We start from the raw sequence: 15,799 nt of genomic DNA, 5'->3' as shown, positions 1-15,799 counted from the left end.
CGCAGCTCTACTTCTGGCTTTTTGGTGGGTAATTGGAGATAAGGGTCTCACAAACTTTCCTGCCTAGCCATCCAAATATTTTTTAATCCGGATTCAGCTGTATTTAAAAAAACATGCTTTACAATTTTTAAAACAAAACATAGTAAATCTAATACAAGTGGCAGAGGACAGATTTAAAAAAATGTAACAATATTGTCATGTCACTTTACTCATAGTCTGAGAACCATAAATTTACCCAGAAAAATATAAATCTGTGGATAAACACTGCATTATGATTATAAATCAGGATACAGTAAAGATACTTGCATACCTATGTTCATTGCTAGACTAAATATCATAGACTAGTTACAGAAAAATATCCATCATTTCATTACCCTACAATGGAAGAATAGATCAAGAAAATGTCACATACACACACACACAAACACACACACATACACAAAATAAAATTTTATGTATCCATCAGGAAAACAATATTATGTCATTTGCAGGTAAATGGATGGGCCTGGAAAAAAGTTATGTTAGATTAAATCAGAGAGTAAAAAGGCACATGATTTCTCTTATATGTATAAGTTAGGGGTTTAAGGGAGGGAGACAGGCAAATGGAGAGAGAGAGGATAGACAAAAACAGTCATAATATTCAATGTACATATGTAGAAATGAAACCAAGAAATGACAGATGAATGGGGTTGGGAAAGATGAAGGAGAATGATGGAAGGGGTGATACTGTTCAAGATGTACTGTGCTCATAGAAGTGAAATGTTGGACTTAAATTCCTTTGTACAACTACTAAAATATTTTTTAAGACTGTATTAATAGTAGTGTCTTGTAAATTGTTAGTAACACTAATTATATTTGAGATAACAGGTTACTTTCAAACTCGTGATTCTTCTATTTCAGCCTCCCAACTATCTGAGAATAAGTACAAGATTGAACCACAGCACCTAGTACCTAATTATGATTTTCAAACTCTAAATTGAAACTTTCCAAGAGTAACTAAAACCATTGCATCATCATCATGACAATGGAACATCTTAACAACACAACTAGAGATAATATAAACAACTACCAATGCCATACCTTACTCACAGTCATCTTGTATAAGGAGAACTGAAACCATGCTATTTCTTGAAAAAGAAAAATTGAGTTACCTTAGGTAACTTTTTCTGCTTAGTATAGAAGTGGGAACTACTACTACTCACAAAATATTATTCATGCAATTATTTTGGCTAGCTTCTCTCTAGTTATTTCATAAATGCCTCGTGTCCAGAATAGCAATGATTAAGTCTAATCCATTTCCATGAATTTATATGAAGACATTCTGTAAGTTTCAACAACTTAGCTAGTGATATTATAGCCCTTTAGTTAAAGCTATGGCTTAGGAAAAAAAAAGAATCACTAAAAAGATGTTTGTAAAATTTCAATGTTTGGTACTAAACTGAGTAGTAAGTAGTCTAAAAGAAGTTCTAAATGTTATTTATATTTAATGACAGTGCATTGATTCTATTTTTTTTTTTTTTTGGTCTGTCATGGGGCTTGACCTTAGGACCTGCTGTCCCTGAGCTCTTTTGCTGAAGACTAGTGCTCTACCACTCAGGCTTTTGCTCTACCACTTTGTGCTACAGCTCTACTTCTGGTGTTCTGGTGGTTAACTGGAGATAATAGTCTCATAGACTTTTCTGCCCAGGCTGGCTTTAAACTATGATCTTCAGATCAGCCTCCTGAGCAGCTTGAATTACATGTATGAGCCATCAGTGCTCAGCTTGATTCTACATTTTATTTTATTGTGAAAATACTGTACAGAAGTACATTTCTTATCAAGCATTGTAGCTTCCTCCTTTGTTTCCCCTTCCCATCCCTTCCCTTCCTCCCCCCGTCCCTCCACCCAGTCCTCCTCCCCCCCTCCCAAAGTTGTAAAGTTCGTTTTCGACATAACGACTTGTACATCTCATTGTTGCAATGGGTCCACCTGTATTCCTATTTAAACAATTTGTTTTTTCCCTTCCCCTCCACAAATTATACCAACATCAAATACAGTAAAAGCAGGGGTTATACTGTGGGGGAGGGACATACAAAGCAACAAAGAAATAATCTTATAAGTGTGTTAGAAACAATCGCATGAAAGAAAAAAGAATTTGAATATATATCTTCAGGTTCATTTCCCTAACATCACCTTATCTGACCTTTTCTGCTTGACTCAGACATATACTAGTTATTGCAAATAATGGAAACAAAAGAATATAATACCTAATAAATGGAAAGAAAATAACTGACAACTAGGAGCTCAGTAATATTTGTAATAAATGAACTATACATTAATTAAAGGTAATGGTGCTGAACACATTAAAAAATCCTAGGAAGTGGTGCTGTGGCTCAAGTGGTAGAGTGCTCGCCTTGAGCCGAAGAACTGAGGGACAGTGCCCAGGCCCAGAGTTCAGGCCCCACGACCGACAAAAAAAAAAAGAAGAAGAATATCTTCTTAATGGGCTGGGAAGGTGGCTCAGTGGTAGAGCACTTGCCTTGCATGCCTGAGGCCCTGGGTTCGATTCCTCAGCACCACATAAGCAAAAAGAAAAAAGCCGGAAGTGGTGCTGTGGCTCAAGTGGTAGAGCGCTAGCCTTGAGCTGAAGAGCTGAGGGACAGTGCCCAGGCCCAGAGTTCAGGCCCCACGACTGGGCCAGCCCCCCCGCAAAAAAAATCCTAGATAATCACATAAAAAGAATGAATCTGTACACCTCTTTCACATTATATACAAAAATAAATTAAGCTCAAAAATCTAAATTTAAGAACGAAATTATAAGAATATTTGAATGACTTTGGATTAGGCAATAATTACTAAAATATGGCACTAATGGCCTTAAAAAAGGGGGAAAAACAGATATTTGGATTTCTTCAAAATTAAAACCTTTACAAAAGATGCCATCAAGAAAATAATGCTAGATACAGTGACGTGTGCCTATATTCTCAGCTACTAAGGAGACTGAGGCAGGATAATCACTAGAGCTTTGGAGTTTAAGACCAAACAAAACATTGTAAAATTCCATCTCAAAAGAAAAGAAAACAGGGCTGGGAAGGTGGCTCAGTAGTAGAGCGTTTGCCTTCCATGCATGAGGCCCTGGGTTCAATTCCTTAGCACCACATAAGCAAAAAGAAAAAAGCCGGAAGTGATGCTGTGGCTCAAGTGGTAGAGCACTAGCCTTGAGCTGAAGAGCTGAGGAACAGTGCCCAGGCCCCACGACCAGACCCAAAAACAAAAGAAAACAAAAAGTGAAAACCAAAGATCCACTAGCAGATAAAATTTGTAGGTCATATATCTCCAGATTATATAAAGAATCCTTAGGTGCTGAGAATGTGGCTTAGTGGTAGAGTGCTTGCCTAGTCTGCATGAAGCCCTGATTTATATTTCTCAGTACCACATACACAGAAAAGGCCAGAATTGGTGCTAGAGCTCAAGTTGATAGAGTGCTAGCCTTGAACAAAAGAAGTTCAAGGACAGTGCCCAGGCCGAATTCAAGCCCCAGGACTGGCAAAAAATTAAAAAATAGAAAGAATTCTTAGAACTCAACCAATTTACAAATGGGCAAAAATTTTGCATAGAAATTTCACCAAAGAAGACATAAATAATCAACAATGAAAAAACAGCCCATATTATTAGTCATTAGAGAAATGCTAATGAGATACCATTTCCAACAGTCTGGAATGGCTCTAATAATTTTTTTGCATGCGTGTGTGCCTCTCCTGGGGCCTGAACTCAGGACATGGGTGGCTGGCTGTCTCTGAGATTTTTTACTCAAGGCTAGTGCTCTACTACTTGAGTCACAGCTCCACTTCTGGCTTTATGGTGTTTAGTAAGAGTCTCAAGGACTTTCCTAGCCAGGCTCAGCATGAGACACTGGCACCCGGAAGCTTTAATTAATTTTTAAGAAGAAAAGAAATAGGAGTTAAGAGTAGATGGAGAGAAGTGAGAAATCCCAAACATTGCTAGTAAGAATGTAAAACAAAGTAGTCACTATAAAAAACATTTTGGCGCTGAGCCCCAGTGGCTCATGACTAGAATCCTAGGTACTCAGGAGGCTGAGATTTGTGGACTGTGGTTCAAAACAAAACTCCATGTTACTCATCTTCAATTAACTACCAAAAAGCAGAAGTGGAGCTGTGGCTCAAGTAGAAGAATACTGTCTTGAGCAAGAAAATCTCAGAGACAATGCCCAAGCCCCGAGTTCAAGCCCCAGGAACAGTACATAGAGAGAGACAGACAGACAGATAGACACACATACACACACACACACACACACATGCATATACACACATACATACACATACATGGTAATACCCTGAAAGGACAAAAAGAAGGTATCACATGAGCTAGAAATTCCCCTCAAGTACACACTCAATATAACTAAAGATATATGGTCATATACAAACTCATACATATGGGCTGGGAATGTGGCTTAGTGGTAGAGTGCTTGCTTAGCATGCATGAAGCCCTGGGTTCAATTCCTCAGTAACACATAAACCAAAAAAGCCAGAAGTAGCTCAAGTGGTAGAATGCTAACCTTGAGCAAAAGAAGCTCAGGGACAGCATCCAGAGCCTGAGTTTAAGCCCCAGGGCTGGCCAAACAAAAACAAAAACAAAAATAACCAATCAAAAAACTCATACATATATATTCATGGAACTATTATTCATAAGAGGCAAAAAGTAGGGACTAATGAACAGCTAGACCAAATATGACACCCACAAACAGAATAATATTCACCATAAAAATAATTAAGCACTATTATGGAGACATGCCAAAATAAAATAGGCCAGGCACACAGAGCCACATATTGTATGATTTATAGGAAATGTATTGCTCCATAGGACACTGTGGAGCCAGGACATTTGGATTACTAAAAAGTATAGGCTTTACTCTGGAGGTGATAGAAATGCTGTGAAATTACATAGTGATTATGCTTGCATAATCTACTGACTATACTAAGAAACCACTGAATTGTATAGTTTAAAATAGTAAAGCTTGATTTTAAAATGAAGCAATGCACCTGTAATTCCAAACCCTCAGTAGGTTAAGGCAGGGGTCTCAAGATACAGGACAGCTACAGCAACAGAGTGACACTGTCTCAAAAAAAAAAATGAAAAGGGGAAAAACAAAGGAAAGGGTAACAATGCTCCATAGGAAATGGACTCATTACCTTGCTGATGTAACTGTAACCCCTTTGTACAATATCTTTACAATAAAAATGTATATTAAAAATTGAAAAAAGCCAAGAAGCCAAAAAATGAACACAAAAATAAAAATTTCCATAGGTAGCAAAGACTGAGAGAATCTGTAGCTATTAACTTTCCTTAACTTCCCTTACAGTGGTCAATGGCTATAATTCAAAGATATAAAGATGTGGAGAATTTCAGTGCAAAGCCAGCTGGTACAAAAGGTTAGAAGACCCGCATCTCAATGAGTAAGCTGGGCATGGTAATGTTTGCCTGTCAGCCTAACTATGTGGGACACATAAATAAGAATCACTGTCCATGTTGGCCTTGGCATAAATGTGAGACCTACAAGAAAAATAATTAATACTTTAAAGGGTTGGATGTGTGTGTGTGTGTGTGTGTGTGTGTGTGTGTGTGTGTGTGTGTGTGTGACTCAAATGGAAGAATGCCTGCCTAGAAAATGCAAAACCTTGAGTTCAAATCCTAGCAACCCCCTCACCAAAAACATGAAGGCCTTCTGTCTGAAAGCCAATATATGACAGAAGATGATAATCAGTTACTAAGTTTAGTAATTATGTGACAAATGTAACCATAATATACATGAAAACAGAAACAAAAGAGATGAGAAAATAATATATTTTATATTTGCATGAGTGAACATTTAAAGCTATTAACTCAAATTTGAAAAATATATCTAAAGCTATACAGGTATCTACTTCTTCCTGAGGGAGGTTTGGTAATTTGTATGTCAAAGAATTTGTTCATTTACATGATGAAATTTACTATCATGAAAGCATTGAAAAAGAATATTTTCCCTTTTAATCATTTTAATATTGGTGGTGATATTTCTTTTTTCATTCCTGAAACTGATTATTGCTGCCTTTTGTTCCTAAATAGCCTGGCCAGAGGCTTATGTTTCTTGCTTTTTGTTTATTTTTTAATGGTTTGCCATTCCTTAATCCTTTTTTTCTGCCTCATTTTTCTTTCATAGTGTTTAATCTTTATTTTACTGACTTTTTTTTTTTACATGATGGAGGTCAAATATAAGATTTTGTGCATATTTGGTAGGTACTATACCAGTGAGCTACACTCAGGCCCTATACTACCTAAGCCTTATCTGGATCTCACCAATTTGATATCTTGTTTTTCATTTAGTATTTTGTGAGCGTCCGAGGGAACCACAGTTCCACAGCTTCAATTCTGGTGATTTGAGTCTCAGAGAATTTCCTAACTTCACTGGCTTTCAACTGCAGTCCTCAGATCTCAGCCTTCTGAGTAGGTAGGATCATGGGCATAAACCTCCACTTATTTTTTATTGAAAAAAATATTTTCTTATTTCAGGGACAAACTCTAAGTGACACCAGTTTGAAACCTTGCTTGATAATCTCAGTAAACACTGATGACTTCTAAAAGCTGACATGGAATTAAATCCTGAACATTGGAAATGTACGTTAGAATTTCAAGCTAATCCAAAATCCTATTTCTTAAAACAATTTTAAACTCTTTCCAATACTTATACATACATATATACTTTGGCTGTTAAGTCTTCTTCAAGAAGTTCTAATTTATCCTCCTCCAAATCACTAACTTTAACTTGTTTTACTGCTTCCAAAAGCAACGAATCACTGGAAGGCTGTGACTGTTGGACACCTGTTCAAACACAAAATATCTATTAAACAAAAAAATAATACTATAGCCCTCTATAATTTCTGACTGTTAATTACATAATGATCATAGATGTGTTTTACAAGTCAAGATAGTACTTTGAATTAGATGATGTTGGATAGAGACGCTTTTTGTTCAAGTCCCAAGGCTTATACTCAAGACCTGGACACTGTCTCCAAGCTTATTTGGTAAAAGCTAGTGCTCTACCAGGTGAGTCACAGGTCCACCTCCAACTTTTGGATGGTTAATTAAAGATAAGAGTTTCATGGAGTTTCCTGCCTAGGCTGGCTTTGAACTATAACCTCCAGATGTCAGTCTCTTGAGTAGGGATGATTTGAGATTTGAGCCACCATGCTTGATTTGATAGTAATTTTAAAAATTATGTACATGTGGTCAAAGGAAAGTTTCTAAACCATGGTAGGTAACTATTTTTAGTGACAGTCTCCTTTTGTTTCTATTAAAAAGTCTAAAACGAGTAAAGACCGATTTTATGTAGTTGAATAATACAACTCCATTAATCACATATAATTACACAAATTCTAAAATAGCAATAATTAAGTCAAAGAAATAATCATTTTCAATGTATTAATGTAATAAAACTTTTTGTTGTGCATTTGTACTAAAGAAATCCTAGCCGGTCGCCAGTGGGTCACGCCTGTTATCCTAGCTACTCAGGAAGCTGAGATCTGAGGATCACAGTTCAAAGCCAGCCCAGGCAGGAAAGTCCATGAGACTCCTATTTCTAATTAAACCAACCAAAAACTGAAAGTGGTGCTGTGGTAGTGGCAAGTGGTAGAACACTTGCCTTGAGCTGAAGAGCTCAGGGACAGTGCCCAGGTCCAGAGTTCAAGCCCTGCAACAGACAAAAAAAAAAGAAAGAAAGAAAAGAAATCCTAAGGAAGAACATGACAAATTGTTTTTAACTAGCAGATAATCATAAAGTAAGAGCAGAAATGTTTATTTTTGAAGCATATAGTAACCAATAGGCAATTAATTCTGATACATATATGCAATTTATATTTTATGAGCTAAACATTTTGTAGGAATGGAAATATTGCATATATACAATATTTACAAACACAGTGATTATATTATCAACAGGGATATTATTCTGTGTTAAAGAATATCACTATCTTTGAATTACTTTAGAATATAAGACCCTAAATAGCAGGTATATGGCTTCCTTAATTAATTTTATGGTATTAAATATATTGGCCAATATATAAAATTTAAAAATGGAAAAGTTGGAACTCTGTTCACCAATAACACAGTCATGGAGCACAGAATGTAGAAGTGACTGTGGTAAAATACATATATAAATTCATATATATGGTGTATATATATGTATATACCATGATATATAACATATATATACCTTGATATATGTGTGTATATATACACATATGTATATGACATCACAATGGCCTCACAAACATCTACCAACCTACACAAATCCCTTGACATCTGTTTTTGAAATATTGCTGTTAAAATACATTTTTCTAGAAGAAGGCACTGGCTCACCTAAAATACTAACAGCCTAGAGTTATTTAAAAACAGATTATAAAAGACTAAAAGATTACTAAGAAGTCTAGTTTTTTAATAACATTCTAAAGGAGGATATTGTTCCACTATAAGAGACAGCTTGATTTAAACTACAGTAAACTTTGTAACTAAAATATTTTTTCTGCTCATGTTAACTGTAACCCCTCTGTACAGTATTTCCACAATAAAAAACTTAATTTAAAAAATTGCAATGCAAAAAATTTTTTTTGAAAGCTTATAACCAATGGAAATATGAAGTCATCTTAGATTTAGGTCAAATGTAACAGCATTGAATACATACAACCATACCGTTTAAAAACCAGTTTTAAAATGCTACTCTTCCTTCATAAGTAAATATTTAAAAATTAGTAAGACCTTAATTCCTATCCCTGTAATACCTTACCTTTAATAAATAACCACACAGTTATTGGAACTCACCAAAATTATCTCTTAAGGCACTAGCTTCTTCATGTGTTTTGAAATTATAATTTGGCATCAGTTTGAGTCTCATGCGGGAATAATTTTCTACATTAGCTAGTTTCCAGTGAATTGGAGTCTGTTTCCTAAAAATATTTAGAATATTTATAATCAAACAAGTAAAATTACTTAGCTTAGAGTTACAAAGATTAGTTGGTTGAAATACTGTAGCCAGTATATTATATTTGTTCACATTTATTATCTCATTTGACCAAGCCACCATGAGAGAATTAAAATGAGTTTGTGTAGCTACCTATAGTTTATGCATGAGGATCCTGTATTGAATTAAATTATTTGTACAAGGCCTACAGAAAGTAAAAAAAAAAATCATGGAAGCAAATACCCTTAAAAGCTACTTCTAATTTTAATAAACATGGCTCTATTATATTTAAACAAGAAAAAAAAGATTTAAACAGGGACTTTTACATTTCAGGCTTGATACCTTCACTATTCACTGTTCAATGAAGTTCTTAATTACCATAAATACCTCTGCCACAAAGATGCAATAATATTAATAATATTAAAAGTACTCTTTAAAAATTGGAATGAAGGGCTGGGAATGTGGTAGAGTGCTTGCCTAGCATGCATGAAGCCCTGGGTTTGATTCTTCAGTACCACATAAACAGAAAAAGCCAGAAATGGCACTGTGGTCAAGCGGTATAGTGCTAGCCTAGAGCGAAAGAATCTCAGGGACAGTGCCCAAGCCCTAAGTTCAAGCTCCAGGACTAGCAAAAAAAACAAAAACAAACAAAAAAAAAACATTGGAAATAAGGGCTGTGGACATGGCTCAAGTAATAGAGCATTTGCCCAGCATGCACAGATCCTGGATTTATACTCTGGCAGCCAAACAAAGAAAACAAAGGTGGAGGGGGGGCTGTGGAGGAAATGAGAGAACTGGTTTAAAAGTTCTAGGCACAGCCAGGTGCTATGTAGCTCACATCTATAGTCCTAGCTACCCAGGAGGCTGAGATCAGGAGGATGATAGTTTGAGGCTAGCCTAAACAAAAACTTGAAAGATCTCATTTCAACCAATAAAAAGGTGGATGCAGTTGTACACATGTCTCCCAGTTACAGGGGAATCACAAGTGGATTGAAGTCCAGGCCTGCCAGGGTATAAAACAAAACACTACTCAGAAAAAAAAATAATCAAGTGGGAAAGCATCTACCTAGCAGGCACAAGGTCCCGAGGTCAAACCCTAATATCAGACACACATACACACACATACACAGAGTTCTACAGAATTTTAAAGAAAAAGTAATTATTAACAAATAAGATCCTACCTTTCCGCCCAAGGACCTCTTTCGCCTGTGATATAGAGTCGCACTGCCTTCCAGCATCTAAGAGTAGCCAACTGTTGGCTATTAAGTTGTTTAAGCATATTATTATACCTCAAGTTTTCTTGGCGTGCTTTTCGATTAAATGGCTCCACAAAAAACTCCTGAAAGAAAAGCCATACAGTACTAAGTCATAAGTAGAAAAACATCTAACAGTCTCCGAACTGTTCGTTGGCAGATGATCTACTGTTCATTAGAACATGGACGAAACTGGTGACATCAACAGATGTTCTTTTGGATTTCAGACAGAAATGATTCTTCTGTTAGAGAGTTAATTATGATTATGTCAATAACTTCACTGGTTGTTCTATACTTTAAGATCTTGAATTCACTTTTTACTTTTGCCCTAAAATATATCTTTAATATTCTTCTTTGATGAGTTATCTAGCTGAAAGCAGCTTGGGTCTTCATTTAACACCTTTACTCCTGAGAATTTACATTTTTCTCAAAACCTCCCTCTGTATGTGGTATGAATCTAGCTGTGGGATTTTTGTAGAAGTTAAGCTTGCATGTTAAATTCTGTGAAGTTCTTTTTCTTCAAGTACTGATGATAATATAGTCTTTCTCCCTCCTTTTCCATTACCCTCTCCTCCTTTTCTTTCTAGACTTGGTATCTCTAAGTGTCTCCGGTTTGCCAGAGGGCCAGCCTGAGGGATTGCTAGTCTCCAATTTTCTTGTACTATGTTTGTATAACATCAGTATGAGGGTATATAACACTGCGTTCATATAATAAGTTGGAAAATATTTTTACTTTTCTATTTTCTGAAGAAAAACTTCTCCATCAATGTTTGATAGAATTTGTCCATGAAACCAAATGGGCTGGTAGTTTTCTATTTTGGAAGGTCTATAAACTGAGCTTCTTTCATAGATTTAGGATTATCTAATATATGTACTTATTTCTAAGTCAAGAAACTGATAAGTTGTCAGATTTTGGAGAAGTGCATAACCCATGCCTGAAAGTCCAGCTACTCCAGTGGCTAGGATCTGAAGGACTGACCTTCAAGACCAGCCAATGTAAAAAGTTAGTGAGACTCCTTCTCCTCCTTTTTCCTGCTAGTACTGGGGCCTGAACTCAGGGTCTTACACTCTTATTCAGCTGTTAGTGCTCTCAGCTGGCAATCTACCAGTTGAGTCCTCTCTACTTCCAGCTTTTTACTAGTTAATTAGGAATAAGGTCTCTTAGATTTATCTACCCACCAGGCAGAGAAGTAAGATCCCATCTTGACCAACAGCAGCATGTGGTTACATGTGCCTGTGACCTTAGCTATTCAGGAGGTGAAGTAGGTGTAAGCTAAAGCTGGCCCCAGGCAAAAACATAACTCTCCCAGAAAAATAATTTAAGCAAAAAGAACTAGGGGTGTGTGGTTCAAGTTATACAATACCTGCCTAGTAAGTGTAAGGCCAAATTCATTTGTTCAAACCCCAAGACACTAAGATAAAAAAAAGTTGTTAAATTTATATGCATAGAGTAGCTTATAATAGTTTTTATTAAGATATTGATATCTATGGAGTCAGTAGTAATATTACATCTTAAATTTCTGAACTTAAATTTCTCTTGTTTTGCTGTGTCCATTAGCTAGAATGTTCATCAGTTTTACTAACACAAAGAGCCAGTTTATTGTTTTCCTCCTTTGAATTTCATCTTAGTTCACATCTTTGTTAATTTCTTATCTATGTTTATTGTTATTAAATTAATTTTCTGTTGTATCTAAAAATAGAAACAAAATTTTTGAAGCCTTTTTTCTACTATATGCATATGTACTATAAATTTCCTTTTAAGTACAAACGTGCATCCAGCCTCCTTAAATATAGCTCCTAATGGATTTTTGCCTTAGTAGACTTTTTATATGATCACTACATTTAGAATGTTATATTCAATTTATTCAACTGTTACTCAACTGTTATTTTTTCTTCTAACTCTCAAATAATTCTCAGACGACTTGTTTCCAAATTTCAGTGTTGATATTACTATTATTTAAATATTAAATGCTTGAAATCAACATGAAAGGTTTAATTTTAGAACATTTATTATTATTATTTTTTTGGCCAGGGCCTGGGCGCTGTCCCTGAGCTTCTTCTGCTCAAGGCTAACACTCTTCCATTTGAGCCACAGAGTCATTTCCAGCTCTTTCTGTTTATGTGGTACTGAGGAACAGAACCAAGGGCTTCACGCATGCCAGGCAAGCATTCTACCACTAAGCCACATTCCCACCCCAACATTTAATATTTTTTTACCTGAAATTTGAGCTTGCTTTCCCCTCCTTCTCGATCTCGTTTATGCATATTCACCATTAAGGATTCATAACAATTCTTCCAATAAAGTGCCATGTTTTCATGACCATCATAAAATGTATGTGTTTCATACTGCTTCATGTAAGGTACAATCTTATTTAAAAAAAAAAAAAGAACACAGAACTTTATATACACATCTAAAAAACTGATGTTGTAGAAAAATTTTGCTCAAAAAGATGAAACTTACATATTTCTCAATGTAAACTTGCCATTCATTTGAACTGCAATAATCTTGAAAATCTTCAAAAAATGAGGAACTACCATTGGTAAAAGGTAAAGAAGGTAGGTGCAAGTTCATGAAGAGAAGCTCATAAATTTTTGAAACCAGAGTACGAACAAGGGGAATCAGAAATGAATACATTTCAGTCTGTTCTTTGATTGACTGACTAAGAACATGTTCTAGCTTCCCTAAAATGTAACAGGCTTCATCCTGATTTTCAATCACTTTAGTCTGAAGAAGGGTATTTAGCTTAGCTGATGCCATTGCACAAACCTAGAAGAAAACAGACAAGATAAGAAAAGCACACTAAAATAGTTAATGATAGCACAGGTTCTGTGTCACTCTTCAAGTTCAGAATTCTGATATAATAATTGTCAATAATCATGAAAGGTCCCATCTTACCTTATTGCTAAGATATTAAGTTAGCCTGTCAAGTTTCCATAGCGTCTTGAGTCAAAAACATAGAGCTACAGGAATGGTCGAAGCAATATTATCATTATTATCATCATTTGAACTTGCACAAAGACTGCTTAGAGAGGAGCACCAACTACAGGATACCTGAATTTTCTTTCATGTTTTATTTTTATTGTTTTGTGCCAGTCCTGGGGCTTAAACTCAGGGCCTGGCCACTGTCCCTGAGCATTTTTGCTCAAGACTATATCTCTACCACTTGAACCACAGTTCCACTTTAGCTTTTTTGATGGTTAATTGGAGGTAAGAGGTTCACAGACTTTTTTGCTTGGGCTGGCTTTAAGCCATCAGTCTCAGATTTCAGTCTCCTGAGTAGCTAGGATTATAAGCATGAGCCACCAATGCCTGGCTTATGTTTTAATTTTTTAAAATTATTTTTAAATGATATTTAAGTGGTTGTACAAGGGGTTTCAATTCAGCATGTCAGTTTATGAGCACAATGAATCTTGATCAATGTTACACCTTCCATTTTCTCCCCATCTCTTCCAACCCTACCCATCCCCACTGAATTCCACATGTGTACTAAATATCACGCATGTCTTCACCTAACCCTCCTCTCTCCATTTGTCTGCCTCCACCCCACTCCCTACCTTCATCCTTCCTCCCAACAACATGTTTCAGCTTTCTGTTATTCATTTTGCTAAACTGTAAGTTAGTTGTTCAAAGGAGTTACAACACTGCAATCCTCCCCTGCATATACTTTAGTCAATATGTTTGTGTATATGAATATGACCTTGTATATGTCTTCATATATGTTTACAATTTAAATCTAACTTCCACATCTGAGAGCAAACATGCATGTACCTTTTGTCTCTCTTGAGAGACAAAGCCTGACTTACTTTACTTAACATAATTTTTCAAGGTCTATCCATTTCCCTGCAAATTTGAAAGGAGTATTTTAGAAAAATGTAAACCCTAAACTGTACATATTTAGTCTATATGGTTTGTCTAGCACCTAACAAGCTAAACTAAATATAGCTGATATTGAGTAATGTTTCTAGTATAAGCTGTGAATAAATGCTATAAAAGGAATCCTTAAAAGTACATGAAGTTTGGCTGGATGCTAATGGTTCATGCCTATAATCCTAGCTAGTGAGGAAGCTGTGATATGAGGATAGAGGTTTGAAGCCAGCATGAGTAGGAAAAGTCCCTGTGCCTCTTATCTCCAATTATCCACTAAAAGCCAGAAGTGGAACTGTGGTTCAAGTGGTAGAACACCAGCCTTGAGAGAAAAAGCTAAGGCTACAGCACTAGACTCTGAGTTCAAGCCCCAATACTGGCACACACAAAAAAAGTATATGAAGTCATGAATATGAGGAAGAAGTCAATTAACTGCCTCCTACACTCCTTTCTGATCTCACAAGATTAAAATTTTAGGTAAAGTCATGGATATACGAATATTTTGAGAACCAATAAAACGAAGTTCTAAAAAGCATTATCAACTAATTAGTACATAATAACTATATTGTATCCAAGTACAGAAAATAAAATAAACGACCAACCTGCAAACTTCCCTTTTCAATGAATCCCAAAAGCAACTGGATCTGAATTTGAGAGAGTTTTACCCACACTGGACTCTCAGAATACCATAATGACAGACAGTCGAAGAGTAGCATGATATCCTCTAACAGCTATCAGAAGAGAAAAATTGAGAAATAGAACATCCAGTTTTTAGATGTACTGATGAAATTTCCCCAACACCAATACAAATCACAAATATTTCAAAGCTAGTCCAAAGTCTAGTTTACAAAAGTCAAAAGAATTTTGTAGTAGCAAATAAAATCTGTGGCGAGTCATCATCTTATCCATGTTTAACTGCATCTGATTAAGTATTACTGCTCTAAAGAGTCAAACTGATTTCTAAAAACTCAAAGGGAATATCACTAACCTTCTCAGCCCACATGTTTGAATTGACTAGTCCCTCAGAGTATAGAAAGTCTTGTATGATCAGTGTAAGTCGGAAGGCATTTTCAGCAGTTATCAGATTAATTTTTGCTTCTCTGTTTTCTGTGACTGCCCACTCTAACATTTTCTGTAACAAACTAAATATAAAACAAAAATCCTCTTAAAAACCACTTTATGAAGGTGAGGTTGAAAGCAGAGAATGATGAAAGGGGTGACAATGAACAAGATTCATTGCATTCTTATACTACTTTGTTGAATGGCAACTATTTGTATAACTACTTAAAAATAAAATTTTAAAAAAGCCTAGAAAGTCATTAAAACATAAAAGAAAAGGAACATTGACAACTATTTACTACAGTCTTCTATCTCCAATAATACATTAGTAGATATAACTGAAAGTTGCTTATTAAATTTAATAATAATAGACTGACCTTTTAATATTTGGAGCACCTTATCTTCAATATACAACATTAAAAATCATAGTTAACTGATCTAAGAATATTAAAAGGCTATGACAGTAACTCATACTCTATTTTCCATTAAATACTAAAAATAGTTTCTTTAAAAATTCAGAAATTAGGGGCTGGGAAGGTGGCTGAGTGGTAGAGCGCTTGCCTTGCATGCCTGAGGCCCTGGGTTTGATTCCTCAGTACCACATAAGCAAAAAGAAAAAAGCCGGAAGTGGC

The 15,799-nt window shown here is 35.6% G+C and overlaps 1 protein-coding gene across 1 annotated transcript in view; it reads right to left on the bottom strand.

Moving 5' to 3' along the window:
• Nbeal1 (neurobeachin-like 1) overlaps window positions 1-15,799 on the bottom strand; it is a 209,214-nt gene that overhangs the window by 59,265 nt on the left and 134,150 nt on the right. The window contains exons 28-34 of the mRNA XM_013015843.1: window positions 15,097-15,240; window positions 14,711-14,839; window positions 12,705-13,010; window positions 12,461-12,610; window positions 10,172-10,329; window positions 8,852-8,976; window positions 6,730-6,856 (exon numbers count right to left, since the gene is read on the bottom strand). Of these exons, the coding sequence (XP_012871297.1) occupies window positions 6,730-6,856; window positions 8,852-8,976; window positions 10,172-10,329; window positions 12,461-12,610; window positions 12,705-13,010; window positions 14,711-14,839; window positions 15,097-15,240 (1,139 nt within the window). The remainder of the gene's footprint in view (window positions 1-6,729; window positions 6,857-8,851; window positions 8,977-10,171; window positions 10,330-12,460; window positions 12,611-12,704; window positions 13,011-14,710; window positions 14,840-15,096; window positions 15,241-15,799) is intronic.

The sequence above is a fragment of the Dipodomys ordii genome, unplaced genomic scaffold (assembly GCF_000151885.1).
Source record: "Dipodomys ordii isolate 6190 unplaced genomic scaffold, Dord_2.0 Scaffold1, whole genome shotgun sequence".
Classification (NCBI taxonomy): Eukaryota; Metazoa; Chordata; class Mammalia; order Rodentia; family Heteromyidae; genus Dipodomys; species Dipodomys ordii.
Note: the sequence above shows the minus strand (reverse complement) of the source record. Positions and strands in the feature narration are given on the sequence as shown.